Source organism: Salmo salar, chromosome ssa21, assembly GCF_905237065.1.
Source record: "Salmo salar chromosome ssa21, Ssal_v3.1, whole genome shotgun sequence".
Lineage (NCBI taxonomy): Eukaryota > Metazoa > Chordata > Actinopteri > Salmoniformes > Salmonidae > Salmo > Salmo salar.
The window spans coordinates 33,139,786-33,158,859 of record NC_059462.1 but is presented as its reverse complement, the minus strand read 5'-3'; the positions used below and the strand labels follow the sequence as shown (position 1 = coordinate 33,158,859).

General features: G+C 39.9%; 1 protein-coding gene across 2 annotated transcripts in view; it reads left to right on the top strand.

Annotated features, from left to right (window-relative positions):
- The window catches only part of LOC106582166 (tumor necrosis factor receptor superfamily member EDAR), a 55,979-nt gene that overhangs the window by 20,675 nt on the left and 16,230 nt on the right, over positions 1–19,074 (top strand). For both annotated transcript variants that reach the window (XM_014164970.2, XM_014164969.2), the window contains exon 3: positions 10,088–10,210. In XM_014164970.2, coding sequence (XP_014020445.1) covers positions 10,088–10,210 — 123 coding nt within the window. The remainder of the gene's footprint in view (positions 1–10,087; positions 10,211–19,074) is intronic.

The window sequence follows — 19,074 nt, the reverse complement described above, 5'->3', positions numbered from 1 at the left end:
AAATTAAAAAACTCAAAGCTTTGAATCTGGCTTGTTTTGTGTATCAGTTCATATGTGCCATGGAATCGGTACATCGAAAATCTCCTCCCAGCTATTTTGCAACCTGTTTGGCGCATCTGTACGTTTTTTTGGTCCTTAAATGAAACTGGTATGTTTTTTTTATTTATCACAATTTTCTTTAGACAATTTTTGTTTTTAATGCAGGGCAGACAGACAAGTTTCTTACCTTCTCCCCTTTCCACTTGCCTCCTCCATTTATGCGGTAATGCTGCAATCAGTTGGTTGTTATTTTGGATAGAGCCGACATTTCCATATATTTCTGGTAACGCATGTGTGACAACTCCACTACTCCTATTCATTATATAATTTACAAAGATTATACGGTTGTTTTTTTTATTAAAAAATAATGTTTTTTTTATCAATTCATATATTTGAGTTTAACCATAATATTTAAAAAAAATATTTGTTCTGTCTTTTCTGGTGGATTAAACTGAAATTGCAACCAGCTTTCTATGGCTTGTTTTAAAAATAGCAATCTTTTGGAGATTCATTTTCAAATAACCGAAAGTGAGAGGTTGTAATCTGAATGAAGGGAAAAGGGCAATTCTTGAACATGGAGTGAGCCATTCTTACTAATCTGCTAGAGAACCAGTTTGGATTTAAGTATAGTTTTTGGATGACTAAAGCCTTTAGTGAGAGGTCCAATGCTTTAATATGTAATCATTTCTTCCCTCCAAATTCATGTTAATCATTATGAGGTATTGCATGTAGATTGATGAGGTAAAAAATCTATTTAATCCATTTTAGAATATGGCTGTAACGTCACAAAATTTGGAAAAAGTCACGGGGTCTGAATACTTTCCAAACGCCTGCATGACCCATGAAAGTCTGATTAATTCAGTTCCTAACAGTTGCATTTATGGAATTCACTCCAGAATATAATGCCTGTATATAAACACAACACATTAACAACATTATTACTAGTGATACACCGATATGACATTTTTTGCTGATACCGATATCCAATACCGATATTTTCCTTGCCAAAAAAACCCGATACCGATAACCCATATTTAGAATTTTAGCGGTCTTTTAAGCATTCTAGTACAGTTAAATAGTTAACACACACACGGACGCAGCGGTCTAAGGCACTGCATCTCAGTGCAAGAGGCGTCACTACAGTCCCTGGTTCGAATCCAGGCTGTATCACATCCAGCCGTGATTGGGAGTCCCATATGGCGGCACACAATTGGCCCAGCGTCGTCCGGGTTTGGCAAGGGTAGGCCATCATTGTAAATAAGAATTTGTTCTTAACTGATTTGCCTAGTCAAATAAAGGTTACACACAACACACCACACTGACCAAAATGTTATTTTGTTGGCATTTACGTATGTCCCCATTACCAGTAAAACATAATCAAAACCTATTTCTTTCATTTACTTGCTGTGCTGTTTCGCTGTTCATTTGTTCAGTCGTTTCATTCTCAACCAGGATTTCTATGGAACGCCGTTTCGGTCTTTGCTATGGAACGCCATTTGGGTCTTTGCGTGTCAAAAAGCACTATTTAATTAATCTTGTTGACCAATCAATTAAGCTTGTTGAGCAATCAGGACCTGAATATGAGTGCACGTCACATAATAATTAAACGCGTTCATAATTTTTTATGAAGTTATTACACATTGATTACACTATCACTTGTATTTCATATGTCACAACGATTTATCGACACGTATGCTATGATGCTGGTAAAGTTGTCTCGCGTACCTACTGTGCTGGTCATAAAAAAAAGCTAGCTAGCTCATGGATGCAAACAATGTTCTTCCCCAAAAACATAGCAAAACAATATCTGTTTCAGTAGCTATAGTTAGCTAGCTATCTAACTATATAGCTAGGTGTCATCATCTAAAATAACCCTTATTTATAAGACAGTTCTTCTTTGATTAATGGTGGTCGGACCATCTATGTGAAGCTAGCCACAATAAGGATTAGCCACAACAGTGGACTTTGTGGTTAGCAACAGGGTTAAGTAACTGACTACCTAATTATTTTCATGAACTGAAGTTCAATTTCAATAGGCGAACAACAAGTGGCAACCTAGCTAATACTTAATCACAAAGATTCCTAAATCATTGCTCAAAATAATGAAAATGACTGCAGTTTCTACTGGTCATTGTTTTCAGGCTGGTTGTATTGGTGCTAGCTAGGTACCAAGCTTAATCTAGCTACCCCAGAAGTTGCAGTCGAACAAATTATGTTTAATTACCAACGCAGTATTGTAAATACATCGTTCGTGGCCAGTGTTTGCAGACTTTTTTGTACAGCTTTGGCAGTGCTACTGTATCTTTTTTGAACACGCAAAGACCCAAACGGCATTCCATAATATGTTTATCGTGAAGCTAATAGTAGTGACGCTATTACTGTGTAACTCCGGTGGGGCAACATCTGAAAAATAGCGCACTTGGTAGTATGTAGCGGTGCTCGACCAGTCGGCGAAAGCCAACATCACCCACGACAGAAAATGGTTGATTGTCAAGGGCAATGAATTCCATTATTTTTGTGTTAATGGATTTCACCTTTGAGTTGTCTCGATGAAATGTTCTTACTCTTTCAAATGACTGCTCGATCCACACAGCAGACATTGTGGGCTGAGTTAAGAATCCCGTGTGGCACGTGTAGCGCAAAAGTTTACGTGGCATCATTACGTCATGTACCTACGTTATATAGGTGTGCACGTCAGCTTTGACATCGGTTTTGCAGATCGGCGTTAAACTAGACATCGGGCCGATACCGATGTTGGCATTTTTAGCTACTATCGTCCGATTCCGATATGTTCACCGATATATCGTGCTTCCCTAATTATAACATTGTTCATTGACCTGTCAATTCTTTCATGTTAGGCTAGTACATTAGCTATAAAGCGGGATCATATAGCAATACTCCATCAGATTTGTGAGTTGAAACATGTTTGAATCTTTGCCATTCTTGGTGTCTTCACATATTTCGACATAAAACATTTATGTTCTTACATTTATGTCAGTGTAATGGTTTTACAGATGAGGCTGAGAAGACGGTGCAAATTCCCTGCAGGTGTGCTGCCTATATAAGTTGGCTTCTCCAGGTCCTACAATAAGGGTGCAATTACGGTCTGCAATTCGGGGCGTTTCTGTATGTGCAGGAACCCCTCTTTATACTACGTTTTTAAGTTAGGACAGGCGGGAGGTGGGGCTGCTCCAGTAGAATAGGTGGGGTTAATGCACATTAATGTTGGACGCCAGCCGCCGATAAACCGTTTTACGCAAATTCGTTTTGCATGGCCTGGTGCCCCCTGGTGTGCAGGCTTTGCTCCTTTTCGACAATAGAGCCCCACAGTGGAGATATCATAATATCCATAAAACCTAGCAGTCAAACAGGGAAATGGTTCCAATCATTTTTCCAGCATTAATTTTTCCCATAATGGATTTTGGAAACACTTAAAATAAGGGCTGTGTTTCGTGTAGGCTTACCCTGGCGTGACGCTTTGATATCCATGTAAATCTCTGTCGGACAAGGTGACTTTTATCAATATATTCGGCTCTATTTACTTTTAGCTTCGAACTGCTAATTAGCATCAAAGTAGATCTCATGCAAGACTACAAATCCCTGCAAGATCCTGTACGTCAACTCTACTAACTGACACCTTTACTAACAGGTATGGTGTCAATTTAAAACTTGCATAAGACAGTTTTGTCAATTTAAAGACATTTTGCCAATGTATTAATTACAAAATTTGGCTAACATTAGATAGTTAATCAAGAGATTCTTACCATTGCCTCGATTCGGCAGTCTAGTCCAGATCATCATGGCATTTGTAGTTATTTTTATAGCCACATTAGCAGTTAGCATTTCATTTTTGGGGGGTAAATACCTGCGAATATATTGATAAAAGTCACCATGTCCTAGAGAGATTTACACGGTTAATGAAACATCACGCCAGGGTAATCCTACATGAAACACAGTCCTTATTTCCCCTATGGGAAAAATTTATGGTGGAAAAATTATGTGGAACCATTTCCTTGTTTGACTGCTAGGTTTTATGGATATTATGACTCATACTGTGGTGCTCTATTCTCATTTATACTAAAGAGACATCTCCACCCACCTGGGGCACCAGGCCAGGCAAAAAAAACTTTCACATTGCTTCTATAGGCCTATACGCTCCAAAATGTTAAATTGTTAGGCTATCCATATTACCAGAGCTAATATTCTTTCTATTTCTATGACATTTGGAATCCGAAACAGTTTCACTGGAACTATCAAATGGCAAGAGTCAGACAAACGTCAAATGTCAACAGCTTGTATAGGCACGGTTTAGCTGAGACTCATCTCTTGACAGGTAGGTTAGGAGTCTATTTCTGGAATAATTATTTTTACCTGACTTAACTGAAATGGTGCTCACATAACTTTCATTAGCTGGCTAAGGTTAGAATGCTAGCTAGTTACACTTACAGCTGTCAGTCAGTGCCCTATTTGTTGGTACACTGAACAAAATATAAACGTAACATGTAAAGTGTAAATGTAAAGTGTAAATAAAAAGATCCCAGAAATGTTCCATACGCACAAATCAAATCAAATTGTATTTGTCATGTACACATGTTTAGCAGATGTTATTGCGGGTGTAATGAAATGCTTCTGTTTCTAGCTCCAACAGTGCAGTAATATCTAACAAATTCACAACAATACACACAACCTAAAAGTAAAATAATGTAATTAAGGAATACATAAATATTAGGATGAGCAATGTCAGTGGCATAGACTAAAATACAGTAGAATAGAATACAGTATAAACATATGAGACGAGTAAAGCAAAAATATGTAAACATTATTAAATTGACTAGTGTTCCATTATTAAGTGGCCAGTGATTTCAAGTCTATGTATATAGGGCAGCAGCCTCTAAGGTGCAGGGTTACATAACTGGGTGGAAGCCTCCTAGTGATGGCTATTTAACGGTCTGATGGCCTTGAGATAGAAGCTGTTTTTCAGTCTCTCGGTCCCAGCTTTGATGCACCTGTACTGACCTCGCCTTCTGGATAATAGCGAGATGAACAGACAGTGGCTCGGGTGGTTGTTGTCCTTGATTATCTTTTTGGTCTTCCTGTGACATATGGTGCTGTAGGTGTCCTGGAAGACAGGTAGTTTGCCCTCGGTGATGCGTTGGGCAGACTGCACCACCCTCTGCAGTTGCCGTACCAGGATGGGATACAGCCCGACAGGATGCTCTCAATTGTGCATCTGTAAACATTTGTGAGGGTTTTAGGTGCCAAGCCACATTTCTTCAGCCTCCTGAGGTTGAAGAGGCGCAACCTGTGTTAAACCGGTGTTGTTTCCTACTTTCACCACCTGGGTGCGGCCCGTCAGGAAGTCCAGGACCCAGATCCACAGAGCAGGGGTTCAGACCCAGGGCCCCGAGCTTAATGATGAGCTTGGAGGGTACTATGGAGTTGAATGCTGAGCTATAGTCAATGAACAGCATTCTTATATAAGTATTCCTCTTGTCCAGATGGATAGGGCAATGTGCAGGGCGATGGCATTTGCGGATCTATTGGGGCAGTAAGCAAATTGAAGTGGGTCTAGGGTGTCAAGTAAGGTAGAGGTGATATGATCCTTGACTAGCCTCTCAAAGCACTTCATGATGACAGAAGTGAGTGCTACGGGGCAATATTAATTTAGTTCAGTTATCTTTGCCTTCTTGGGTACAGGAACAATGGTGGACATCTTGAAGCAAGTGGGTACAGCAGACTGGGATAAGGAGAGATTGAAATATGTCCGTAAACACTCCAGCCAGCTGGTCTGCGCATGCTCTGAGAACGCGGGTAGGGATGCCGGCAGCCTTGCGAGGGTTAACACGCTTAAATATCATAAGGTGAATATCATAAGGTGAATGCACCAATTTGTAAGTCGCTCTGGATAAGAGCGCCTGCTAAATGACATAAACGTAAATGTAAATGTTAAATGTCTTACTCACGTCGGCCACGGAGAAGGAGAGCCAAGCTTAGTTCTCTAAAATGTGGTGCACAAATTTGTTTACATCCCTGTTAATGAGTATTTCTCCTTTTCCAAGATAATACATTCACCTGACAGGTGTGGCATATCAAGAAGCTGATTAAACAGCATGATCATTACACAGGTGCACCTTGTGCTGGGGACAATAAAAGGCCACTCTGAAATGTGCAGTTTTGTCACACAACATAATGCCACAGGTGTCTCAAGTTTTGAGGGAGCGTGCATTTGGCATGCAGATTGCAGGAATGTCCACCAGAGCTGCTGCAAGAGAATTTAATGTTCATTTCTCTACCATTAGCTGCCTCCATTGTCGTTTTAGTGAATTTGGCTGTACGTCCAACCGGCCTCACAACCGCAGACACATGGCGTCATATGGGCGAGCAGTTCGCTGGTGTTAACATTGTGAACATAGTGCCCCATGGTGGCGGTGGGGTTATGATATGGGCAATGAACACAATTGCATTTTATCGATAGAAATTTGAATGCACAGAAATACCGTGATGAAATCCTGAGACCCATTGTGAGGTACCTTTTAAGGTATCTATGACAAATATAAGCATCTCTGTATTCCCAGTCATGTGAAATCCATAGATTAGTTAAATAAAGGTTAAATTAAAAATACAAAAATTAGGGCCTAATTGATTTATTTCAGTTGACTGATTTCCTCATATGAACTGTAATTCAGTAAAATCATTAAAATTGTTGCATGTTGCATTTATATTTTTGTTCAGTATATTTCTCTGCTACAAGTGGAAATCACCACAATTTTCTTATCCCCAATTAATGAATATCCCTGCTCTGCCAACCTGGTCTCAAAGCATGTTGTATTATTCTGTACGTAAATCAGCGATACCCATTTTGTATGATATGCTAAGTTTCTTATGGTATTTTATTACTTTGTGGATGTCCATCACCCATTTCGTATGATATGTTACGAATTATAATTCTGATGATATATTATGGATTTGTATAACGTATGATAAGTTACGAATTCTAGCTAGGTGGCTAACTAGCTAACATTAGCTAGGCTAGGGGTTAGGGTTAAAGTTAGGGTTAAGTTTAGGAGTTAGGTTAAAGGGTTAAGGTTAGGGGAAGGGTTAGCTATTATCACAAGAGGTTGGTGGCACCTTAATTTGGGAGGATGGGTAACTTAGGACATGATGATAGCACAATTCCGTTGGCATACAGTCCCGTTCAAATTCTTCTCACAGATGGTTTTAGAAGATAGACAATGTGCGAAGAGCTCGAGCAAGCAGTTTTCACAGATCATATACTTGGGCATCTCTTGCACTGGTAAAGGAAGAAATTAATTAATTTCACTTGTATTTCATATGACAGCTCTTCAAGTTTGCCATTCAAAAGTCAATATGATTGCATGTTGATTATAACTAGTCTACTAACTTATTTCTGTACAATGGAAACTTCCAGCGTTATAAAAGTTGGATGGTAAGATGGGTCAGTCAATGTGTTTATTGTAGTCATTAGGGCCAGGACTATACCAGTATCACTATATTTTTACCATGGCAAAAAAGAAAATACGAAGCAGATTTCTGTATGTAAAATATTCTCTGCTATAGCATGGAAAATAAATAAATATTACTCTGGATGACAACATAATGATGTTTGTTTCTAACATTAGGGTTGTTTTCCTAAAGAAATTAAATCTACATATTTGTTTCCTTGCCACACTACTAACGAGTATTGTGCTAGTGGTATTGTCCTGGCCATACCAGTCATGGTCATAAAATGCAAGGCAAGATGTCAGGAAGAGAAAATTGAGACAATCAGCATCCCATTCAGTTCATATATTTTGTAGCTAGTTTTGTACAATGCATAGCTACACCCAGAGACATAAATGCATAATATGTATCTGTAACGTTATAACCATATCAGTAGAATGTAGGCTAATTCTTTGGGGGTGGTCACAAAATATATCATAGCCTACCGACGCCTTCTAGATAGCCTAGTTAAGAAGTTTGGAATGGATAAACCAATATAGCAATAACAGAGGCAGACAGACAACTTGGATATTTAACACAGAATAAAGGCATTACCAATTTTTGTGGGAAAATATTTAATTACATTTTTTTACATTTCTTTTGTTAATTTCACACTAAAGTAAAACAACAAATAATCTAATTGAAAGCAATGATAATGAAATGGCATGTTGCTGCACACAGAGACCATTCATATCATTTCATTTTAAGATGTATTTTTATTTAACAAGATTAATTACTTTTTCACCTTTATTTAAACAGGTGTGTGTCATTGAGATGAACGTGTAATAAAAACATGTCGATTTTTTTTTCTCACGATAAAACTGTTAATCTCAAATAAACGACAGGGCTGGCTAAAAACACTGCTCTTGTTTAATGAAAGAATATTCTAGTCAGGGGTGCCATCCCCACATTCTAAAATAGCATTTTTGTCCCCCCCCCCAGTTTTATCATTGGAATGTGATACAAAACGAGGCGGGGTGCTTTAGGACCATGCGGACACATCCAAGCGGTCTGGTAGGCTGTTTGGAGTGTTTAAAAAAAATATACAAACGAAAATGATGTCCCCCCTACTTCTGAAACCAAAGTTGCACCCCTCTCTAGTCATAATGAGCTCTTTGGTTGCCATCATAAGCTGCTCATGTGAAGTTTCCTCAAGCATCTTTATCAATTCATGCAATTTATGTTTATCTATTTATGCAATCAATTCAAACATTTTCTGTTGTTTGAGATCACTTGTTTTGTACTGTTTTAACTTGCAACATTTTACAATATCATAGAAAGAACAAATATAGTTTAATGAAACCATTGTGTTTGTAGCCGGCATGCAGTGAAAATCACCCCTGTTGTTTATTCCTGTAGGCTATAGGTTGCTTGCATGAGATTAACTGTTTTGCTCCGTTTTAACGAGAAAAAACAACAACTATTGAATAGGTTATTATTACATTTTCATCTCAATTAGACCATCTGGTTGAATAAAGGTGAAATACCTGGTTAAATAAAAAATAAAGGTTAAATTGGTCTTTGCATTCAGCAAACCTATAAGCATATGAGGTTTCATGATCAAACATATGATGTTTTTGCCTTTGTTGCTTTTGTAGAGCAGTGTAAAATGAACTCTGACCCCCAAAAATGCCATTCTAATGAAAACAAGTTTAACAGCCTATAATGAAATACTTATTATTTTAATCAGTTCACCACGCACTGGCTATCACAGCGCGCAGGCAGCCTCCATTTGCGCACACACACCCATGGTGGCCCAAGCTGGGAAGAGGAGACAAGTTGCTCAAGCAAGACTTGTGTGAATAATGCGACAAAGGTGACTTTATAGCCTTGAATATAATGACCAACAAATAGAAAGACACTTGTTTTAAAATCAGCAGGACAAAAAAAATGATCCTGAAGTTGTTTGTCTGATTTCCTGTTCCCGCCCGCAGCATGAAAAAAGACCTCTACATGATCAACCCGTGATAACTGAGACATGAAAAACACAAGGCAGAGGAAATTCTAACAGACATATGTTTTCATTTATTCCAGCATCCACGTGTTCACACGAGCGTTCACACGTTGACACGTTCAACAAGGCATGTGAACGTGTCAATGCACTTGTAAAGGCCACATTAATGGTTCAAAATCAAATCAAGTGAAAACTTTACCGTGAAATGCATAGTTAGAAGCCCTTTCCTAACAATGCAGTTAAAAAAGTAAGAAAATTTAAAATAAATAAAAATAAAATAGTAACACAATAAAATAACAATAGTGAGGCTATATACAGGTTATATATACAAGCAGTACCCATACTGAGTCACTGTACTGGGGTATGAGGTAGTTGGGTTCCCAAGGGGATTAGTATATTCTCTTTGAATTTAATTAGAATGACTTATTAAAACCTGTAGTAAATAAAATCTTAGCAGAATCAAGCGTATGTAGAATCCTGTAGTAAGTTGAAAACAGAACAAAAAGTTCCATCTTAATTTATAATCAAGAACCTGAATAAAGCACACATTATTACTCTTTGTACGCTCTTTTAACCCCCTCCTCTCTCTTTTAGGTGTCCTGTCCTCCCTCTCTCAGGTCAGAGTATAGTAGTTGTGGAGAGTTTGAGTTCTACAACCAGACCCTCAGTAGCTGCCTGCCCTGCCCACCATGCAAACCTGGACAGGAGCCCCACATGGTGAGACACACAAGCGCACACACAAACTAATGAACAAATAAAAAAAGAGCACAACTACACCCACCCACCCACACACACACACACATTTCCTGAGATGAAATGACTTGAGTGTAATGAGTAGATAATGTAGCATGTCAGGTGCATGTGAACCCTGACCTCTGCTACCTGCCTCCCAGCCCTACTCCCAGCCCTACTCTCATTATTTATTTTAGACAGGTCTAAAGAAACATGATATAAAGAAAATGTAGTTTATTTCAGAAGAACAGAATAGCATACTCTGAGTTGTCCATATGTTAGGCCCTGATATGGCTATGCCTATTTCATTTAGCGGACAAGTTTTGCTTAGAATTCCGTGGCATACATTTTTATTATTTTATAGTATGAAGAATACAATTGAACATAGCTGAATAAAATAAAAATGATATTTTCTCCAAACAATTTCCAAGGAAGTGCACACATGTGGTTATTCTGTGTTGAGCAGTTAACAAAGAAACAGGTCCTCCTATATTATTATTTATGCAACTTTAGTTGTGATACAAATGTTGGGCTATATGTTTCGTTTTTTTATACATTCTAAGGCTGTATGATGCGACTCTATTGATGATTTGAAAAAGTTGCAAGAAAGGCATGAGATCTGATTTGTTTCTTGTCCAGGCTGCACACACTTCATCAGTCTCTCATTCACAATTTGACAAGCACTTGATAATATTCTCACCAGGCCTCAAATTTTCCAGCAGCATCCCCCTCGTGTGGCCGTAATGCCCCCTAAAAAAATCCATGCCTTTTGTGCCCTTGGGCTGAATATAATAATTATAATTCCCGGCTGCCCTGCTCCAAAGCACTTCTCACTCACATGGCTCTCTCAGATATCTACATTCTTATTAACCAATGCCCGTCACATGATTGGGTCCTTCTCACAGCTAAGAAGTAGGCTACAAGCGAAGACAGCCAGATCAACTTGGTCCCTCTTATTGAATTCTGAGGCACATATTGAAGATGTTAGAAGAACTGTCCACATTTAGCCTACTTTTCGTCAGCCAACAAGATCAGTAGGCCTAACAAACAGCAAAGCACTAGCCTATGTCAATCTACTATCCCCCATAGTACAAAAGTTGATCTATTCTATTGGTCAACTTGTCCTTCTGTGCAAGAAATAAATATTCCAAACATACTCTGGGACAGTTGTGGGATGCGATAGATCCCAAATCAATACCACCACTTGCTTCCAAAAACATTTTAAAAGTAATGAGGCTGATGCAACAGATCAGAATGTTTAGCTTAAAATATTGATAAACTATTAGGTTATTTCTTCACATTATAAGCACAGCAATGCACACACGGCAGTAGGCTATAAGCGCAAATGTTTCAAAATGCAATAAATTAGCAGGAAAACACTGTTCTCAAAAGTGACCGCAAATCCGATTATGCTTTATATAAAGGTGCATTTTTTTATGGTGAAAATTATCTTCCCCAAACTTGAAACTCATCACCTATGTATGCCAGTTAGGCTCTACACCAGTTGTAAAGCGGAATAATGTGCTTCATTTTAAGAAGTTATTTGGCAACTTTAGTTGTGTTTACAACCCTTATCAAAACATATAGGCCTATGGGCTAGGCTACATGAGGTGTGCGACTATGATTTATCACAAGTGATAATACACTGCTCAAAAAAATAAAGGGAACACTTAAACAACACAATGTAACTCCAAGTCAATCACACTTCTGTGAAATCAAACTGTCCACTTAGGAAGCAACACTGATTGACAATAAATTTCACATGCTGTTGTGCAAATGGAATAGACAACAGGTGGAAATTATAGGCAATTAGCAAGACACACCCAATAAAGGAGTGGTTCTGCAGGTGGGGACCACAGACCACTTCTCAGTTCCTATGCTTCCTGGCTGATGTTTTGGTCACTTTTGAATGCTGGCGGTGCTTTCACTCTAGTGGTAGCATGAGACGGAGTCTACAACCCACACAAGTGGCTCAGGTAGTGCAGCTCATCCAGGATGGCACATCAATGCGAGCTGTGGCAAGAAGGTTTGCTGTGTCTGTCAGCGTAGTGTCCAGAGCATGGAGGTGCTACCAGGAGACAGGCCAGTACATCAGAAGATGTGGAGGAGGCCGTAGGAGGGCAACAACCCAGCAGCAGGACCGCTACCTCCGCCTTTGTGCAAGGAGGAGCAGGAGAAGCACTGCCAGAGCCCTGCAAAATGACCTCCAGCAGGCCACAAATGTGCATGTGTCTGCTCAAACGGTCAGAAACAGACTCCATGAGGGTGATATGAGGGCCCGACGTCCACAGGTGGGGGTTGTGCTTACAGCCCAACACCGTGCAGGATGTTTGGCATTTGCCAGAGAACACCAAGATTGGCAAATTCGCCACTGGCGCCCTGTGCTCTTCACAGATGAAAGCAGGTTCACACTGAGGACATGTGACAGACGTGACAGTCTGGAGACGCCGTGGAGAACGTTCTGCTGCCTGCAACATCCTCCAGCATGACCGGTTTGGCGGTGGGTCAGTCATGGTGTGGGGTGGCATTTCTTTGGGGGGCCGCACAGCCCTCCATGTGCTCGCCAGAGGTAGCCTGACTGCCATTAGGTCCCGAGATGAGATCCTCAGACCCCTTGTGAGACCATATGCTGGTGCGGTTGGCCCTGGGTTCCTCCTAATGCAAGACAAGGCTAGACCTCATGTGGCTGGAGTGTGTCAGCAGTTCCTGCAAGAGGAAGGCATTGATGCTATGGACTGGCCCGCCCGTTCCCCAGACCTGAATCCAATTGAGCACATCTGGGACATCATGTCTCGCTCCATCCACCAACGCCACGTTGCACCACAGACTGTCCAGGAGTTGGCGGATGCTTTAGTCCAGGTCTGGGAGGAGATCCCTCAGGAGACCATCCGCCACCTCATCAGGAGCATGCCCAGGCGTTGTAGGGAGGTCATACAGGCACGTGGAGGCCACACACACTACTGAGCCTCATTTTGACTTGTTTTAAGGACATTACATCAAAGTTGGATCAGCCTGTAGTGTGGTTTTCCACTTTAATTTTGAGTGTGACTCCAAATCCAGACCTCCATGGGTTGATAAATTGGATTTCCATTGATTATTTTTGTGTGATTTTGTTGTCAGCACATTCAACTATGTAAAGAAAAAAGTATTTAATAAGATTATTACTTTCATTCAGATCTAGGATGTGTTGTTTAAGTGTTCCCTTTATTTTTTTGAGCAGTATACATAATTCACAATGATAGGCTAATACTGTCACCCATCAGACTATTCTTAATTGAATGTTGTCTTTACATATACTAAATAATATATGTGTGGAATTCATTTGGATTTAGAATGGACCATTATCAGGCAGCTGTCTTGGAACAGGGGCAGGGGAACAAATACATGTGGTCTATACACTTAAATAGCGAATGGAGAACACTTTTTCCGTGTTTAATTGTCATGCCAGCCAGGTAGGCTATACTCTTGTTGTAAAGTGAAGCAATGTGCTTAATATTCGGAAAGTTGATAAATAAATATAGTAGGCCTAGCCTATAGAAAGCTGATGGGATCCTGTTTTTAATAGAGGCCATGAAAACAATTTATTTTCTCACGCAGCTGCATAGCCTATAGAAATGTTGAGCAACATGAGTTTGATTAGCTTTTATAAAACATTTGCATTGATGTTAGGCAGTTAGCAAGTTTGGTAGGCTACTAATGACCATCAGCAGCATCAGAGCTTGGAGAAGCCTAATTACCGTGACTAAACGGTCACGTGGAATTTGACTGCAATTATGACTCTTGACCGCCGGTGTGGCGGTAATAATGTCACCATAACAGCCCTACTCTCTAGTCTATCTGTCTGCTCAGACCACCCAGGAAGTTTACCTTACTCACTGGTATACACAAAGGTACACCTCCCACATCAAAGAGTTACCAGCTAAATCCCAGAATGCATGCTCAGATTCAGAAAAGGGAATGAACAGTTTTCACAGTTTGTCATTCCATTTGGATTTTTCCCAAATATTGAAGCCCCTTTGGTAGGATGCAGTAGTCTGTCAGTAGCCATTAGTCATCAGTCCCCGGAGACCACACACACACACACACACACACACACACACACACCTCACACACACACACACACACACACACACACACACACACACACACACACACACACACACACACACACACACACACAGCAAAAGGAGCCCTGCTTTTCTCTTTCTCTGTAAATCTAAACAACAGTCACAGACATAGCTAACGGTTTGAATAGTCAGTTCTTTAAACTTGTAAAGTTAAATTGTAGTTATTCAACTCTCCTGTACAATTACAGAAAATGTCAATATCTGCTCATGATTGTAGATTTGGGTAATGACTTGCCAAACAGAGTCTGTGTGCACCATCGCGTTGATTTTGTTCACCCACACCAGACGCGTTCAGGACACGCAGGTTGAAATATCAAAACAAACTCTGAACCAATTATTTTAATTTGGGGACAGGTCAAAACCATTAAACATTTATGGCAAATTAGCTAACAATGAAGAGATGGGAGAGGCAGGACCTGCAGCGCGTTGAGCGTCACAAATAGAACCAAGTTCTATTTTAGCGCCTGGCCATGCAGGCTCACTGAAGCGAGCAGTGTGGGGGTGCAATGATTGAATAACATGTTTGTGTACATTTATTTTGCAACGCTCGCGCACTCGACGCGAGCGGTGTGGTCAGGTTGTAAGAAGAAAAAGAAGCCTGAAGGAAGTAGGAGAGATGATGAGAAACAAATTCGGTTTACTGTTTTATCTGTGGATTAATTATCAGAGTAAAGGACCTTGTGCATTTCGGTAAAAAAGCAACCCAATGTTAATATCCCAGGTCAAATTAGCTAGTAACTGCAAGCTAGTTAGCTAAATTGCCATAAATGCTTAATGCTTTTCGACTTGTCCCCAAATTAATATAATTGGTTCAGAGTTTGTTTTGATATTTCAATCTGCATGTCCTGATCGTGTCTGGTGTGGGTGAACAAAATCAACTTTTGGTTTGGTCAGCATGTTATGCGCACCTGCACCTCATGAGATTCACCTGGACTCCACACCTTCCTGATTATCTTCCCTATATCTGTCACTCCCCTTGGTTCTTTCCTCAGGTGTTATTGTTTCTGTTTCTTGTCTGCACGCTATTCGTGTTTATTGTTTGTTCAATGTTTTATTTATTATTCAATTTGCACTCCCTGTACTTGCTTCCCGACTTCCAGCGTACACGTTACAGAATAATGCCTCACCAAAGGGAGGCAACAGGGATCTTTATTTTACATTTTTTACTGGTCACGTCTGGTCCAAGTACGGCAGCTGAAGCAACAGCTGTCTCGACAGGTTCTCAAGCCTTGGTTGGCTTGGCAGGCTCCCCACGCCTCAGCCGGCTCTAAAGGCTCCCGCGCCTCAGCAGAAGCGACCGGCTGTTCCTGGTCCTCGGAATCGTCCCTCTGGCCGGCGTCATCCTGTGGCTGGAGCCGCATGTCAGGGAGGAGGTACTGTCACGTGTACTCCTGCTCTCCCTTTCCGGCGCTCTAGATGTCGCCAGATTATTAATCACACCTGCCACCATCGTTACGCGCACCTGTCCCTCATGAGATTCACCTGGACTCCATCACCTTCCTGATTATCTTCCCAATATCTGTCACTTCCCTTGGTTCTTTCCTCGGGTGTTATTAAGTTTCATGTCTGTACGCTATTCGTGTTTCTTGTTTGTTCCATGTTTGATTCATTATTACATTTGCACTTCCTGTACTTGCTTCCCGTCTCCCAGCGTACACGTTACTAACATTACTAACTTGGCATTTAGCTAATTTTTCATATGTGATCAGTAGTAGTAGCAGTGTTGGGAAAGCTACTTAAAAAAACATTGTTTACCAATCCACCATATCACACTGGAAGAAGTTAGGCTATACTAAAGCGAGGCGTCCCGTCAACTGGACAGTTGTAAATCATTCAGTGCCTTGTGTCACGATCGCAGATTTTAACAAATGTCAGTACATATAAGTGTCTTATATCGGCTGAAAGCGTAAATTCTTGTTAATATAACTGCACTGTCCAATGTACAGTAGCTATTACTGCGAAAAAATGCCATGCTATTGTTTGAGGAGAGCTCCTAACAACAAAATACTTTTTTCACCGCGATAGGTTTGATAAATTCACCTCTGAAGGTGAAATGTGTACTTAAATCAGAGCAAGATTTCAGAATGTATCATCCAAAGGGTCCCAGAGAACATGAAGTTTTGTTAGATAAAATCATTTTTCATAACCTAAAAAGGTCCTTAAAACCTCTTACATCTAGATGTTCCGCTAGCGGAACACCGGTCCAATATCCAATGATAGGGCGTGGCGCGAATGACAAATTCCTCAAAAATCCCCAAACTTCCATTTTTCAAACATATGACTATTTTACACCATTTTAAAGACAAGTCTCTCCTTTATCTAACCACATTGTCCGATTTCAAAAAGGGTTTACAACGAAAGCAAAACATTAGATTATGTCAGGAGAGTACCCAGCCAGAAATAATCACACACCCATTTTTCAAGCTAGCATATAATGTCACAAAAACCAAAACCACAGCTAAATGCAGTACTAACCTTTGATGATCTTCATCAGATGACACTCCTAGGACATTATGTTATACAATACATGCATGTTTTGTTCAATCAAGTTCATATTTATATCAAAAAACAGCTTTTTACATTAGCATGTGACGTTCAGAACTAGCATACCCACCGAAAACTTCCGGTAAATTTACTAAATTACTCACGATAAACGTTCACAAAAAACATAACAATTATTTTAAGAATTATAGATACAGAACTCCTTTATGCAATCGCGGTGTCCGATTTTAAAATAGCTTTTCGGTGAAAGCACATTTTGCAATATTCTGAGTAGATAACCCGGCCATCACAGGCTAGCTATTTTGACACCCACCAAGTTTGGCACTCACCAAACTCAGATTTACTATAAGAAAAATTGGATTACCTTTGCTGTTCTTCGTCCGAATGCACTCCCAGGACTTCTACTTCCACACCAATGTTGTTTTTGTTCCAAATAATCCATAGTTATATCCAAATAGCGGCGTTTTGTTCTTGCGTTCAAGACCTCTATACGAAGGGTGACGCGCCGGCGCGTATCGTGACAAAAAATGTCAAAATATTCCATTACCGTACTTCGAAGCATGTCAAACGCTGTTTAAAATCAATTTTTATGCGATTTTTCTCGTAAAATAGCGATAATATTCTGACCGGGAGACGTCGTTTTCGTTCAAAGACTGAAAATGTAAAATGGACTCTTCACGTGTACGCCCGTTTCATTGTTCTCAGATCGACCACTATCCAAATGCGCTACTGTTTTTCAGCCAGCTACTGCAGAGTCATCATTCAACGTTCTGGCGCCTTCTGAGAGCCTATGGGAGCCTTAAAAAATGTCACGTTACAGCAGAGATCCTCTATTTTCCATAAAGAGGCTATAGAAGGCCAAGAAATGGTCAGAGAGGGCACTTCCTGTATGCAATCTTCTCAGGTTTTGGCCTGCCATATGAGTTCTGTTATACTCACAGACACCATTCAAACAGTTTTAGAAACTTTAGGGTGTTTTCTATCCAAATCAAACAATTATATGCATATTCTAGTTTCTGGGCAGGAGTAATAACCAGATTAAATCGGGTACGTTTTTTATCCGGCAGTGAAAATACTGCCCCCTATCCTAAACAGGATATAGTATGCACGATCGATTTTGTATTTCCACTCGTTCAATTTGCAGAGAAAGGAATCTGTGAAAATCTAACCCTAAACGTTGTTACAACCAGTCAAATCACGTACGTATTTATTCCTCAGAGATCCTAGAACGTAACCAGACTTCACTATTTAATTAGGGGTGTAGTATATCCTATAGGACACCAAATTTGGTCAGAGAGCGACACCTTCATGGCACACCAATGATGCGGGCGGTCTTCACTTGATCGACTGTATCTTTGTCAAATAAGCACCAATCGGGGTCAAACAAAGCTAGCTAGATAGCCAATGAGCTGGGCTCCATATCTGTCGCAAAATGTAGCTGCTAACCTTGTGCGACAGCAAGCCTTTTCCTTTTGGACAAAAAGTATAAGAATATGGAGAGTTATGAAGTTATGAAAACTGGGTGTTTTGAAAATGTTGAACTTATAATATGGCTACTAATACTGGAAAAGCTAAATCAAAGTCCAAGTGTACAGATTTGACAATATTCTTGCAGAAAAATGTTATGTGAATGTTAATGTCGCCTTCACGATTTGCCCAAATGTACCTGGGTGACTTCACACTAAATGTCATGTAGTTTGCTCATACTTCAAGTTATCCGTCTGAAACTTTGCACATACACTGCTGCCATCTTGTGAACACCATCAGAATTACAACCAGAGTGGCTAGATGTGGGACCTTTCTGTTGCATTTCAAAGATGGTGGTAGAAAAAATAACGGTTGTTTTTTTTCTTTGTATTTTCTTCTACCAGATCTATTGTGTTATATTCTCTTACATTTAATTCACATTTCCACAAACGTCAAAGTGTTTCCTTTCAAATGGTACCAAGAATATGCATATCCTTGCTTCAGGGCCTGAGCTACAGGCAGTTAGATTTGGGTATGTCATTTTAGGTGAAAATTGAAAAAAAGGGGGCTATCCTATCCCTAAGAAGTTTTAAGAAAAATATAGTTTACTTAACTGAAGTTACTTAGAAAATGTAGTTCACTACATCCAAACTACTTTGTGTAAAATGATAATGATAAACAAATTGCAACAGATCACTCTGGAGTCAGCTGTTAACAGAATGTGTAATTTAGCCAATTAAACACAAAAACAAT